Genomic DNA, 947 nt, shown 5'->3' with positions numbered 1-947 from the left:
ACAATGTGGCCCGCGACAAAAATGCGTTTGACACCTCTGAAATAGATCGATAGGTGGCCCCCTACAGGTGGAAATGGGTCGGCGCAATAACTTCACCCCTGACACTCTGATTTCCTTCAATGCCGCTTTAAGGCCCTCTCATGGTCATCGTTGAGTACTGCAAACATGGAAACCTCTCCAGCTACCTGAAGAGCAAACGTGGGGAATACAGTCCGTACAAGGTAGATGGATCCAAGATGGCACGGGATAGCAACTGGATATTCATTCTTGTTCTTTTGTGGTCCTCAGAGAAAGAATACGGACAGCAAAAGGTGGACATCCGTGGAAGACCATGTGACCGAATGTGATCTCGGCCTCGGGAAGATCGCCGAGCTGGAGATCTGCACGGGTACGGCCGACAGAGCGTCAGGCAGCCACCTGGATCCTCAGGATGGTACGTAAATCCAGTTTGAGCTTCTCTTGCACCCCGGGTTTGGTCGTTTCGAACACCCACCATGCATTTCAGAGAGTACAGACGATGACCACTTGACCATGGAGGACCTGATCTGCTACAGTTTCCAGGTGGCCAAAGGCATGGAGTTCCTGTCCTCTCGCAAGGTGAAATAACGACCTCGGAATGCGGATGTCCACACAGACTCTGTCAAACATGGACACTAATTGTGTTCATGCGCTTTCAGTGCATCCACAGAGATCTGGCGGCCAGGAACATCCTGCTCTCTGAAAACAACGTGGTAAAGATCTGCGACTTTGGTCTGGCCAGGGACGTCTACAAGGACCCCGACTACGTCCGCAAGGGAGACGTGAGTTCCCTCGTTGGTCACCCACAGCACATCAAAAACATCTACCGGGTGTGTTAGAAAAGTTCCAAACCCAACTTGGAAGTTTTCCCCTTCAGTGTCGGCCGGACGATTAACATCGAAGGCTAGGAAAGGACGACTAACTTCAGT

At 51.4% G+C, this 947-nt stretch overlaps 1 protein-coding gene across 1 annotated transcript; it reads left to right on the top strand.

The window, feature by feature from the left end:
- Positions 1–119: 119 nt before the first annotated feature.
- LOC109509246 (vascular endothelial growth factor receptor 2-like) lies at positions 120–872 on the top strand. The gene is made up of 4 exons (XM_019859128.1): positions 120–221; positions 289–433; positions 506–597; positions 678–872. Exons 1-4 carry the CDS (start codon positions 141–143, stop codon positions 855–857), a joined length of 498 nt encoding a protein of 165 aa, XP_019714687.1. The 5' UTR covers positions 120–140; the 3' UTR covers positions 858–872.
- The last annotated feature ends 75 nt before the right edge of the window (positions 873–947 follow it).

This window comes from Hippocampus comes, unplaced genomic scaffold (assembly GCF_001891065.2).
Source record: "Hippocampus comes isolate QL1 unplaced genomic scaffold, H_comes_QL1_v1.1 C16827448, whole genome shotgun sequence".
In the NCBI taxonomy this organism is placed as follows: Eukaryota; Metazoa; Chordata; class Actinopteri; order Syngnathiformes; family Syngnathidae; genus Hippocampus; species Hippocampus comes.
Note: the sequence above shows the minus strand (reverse complement) of the source record. Positions and strands in the feature narration are given on the sequence as shown.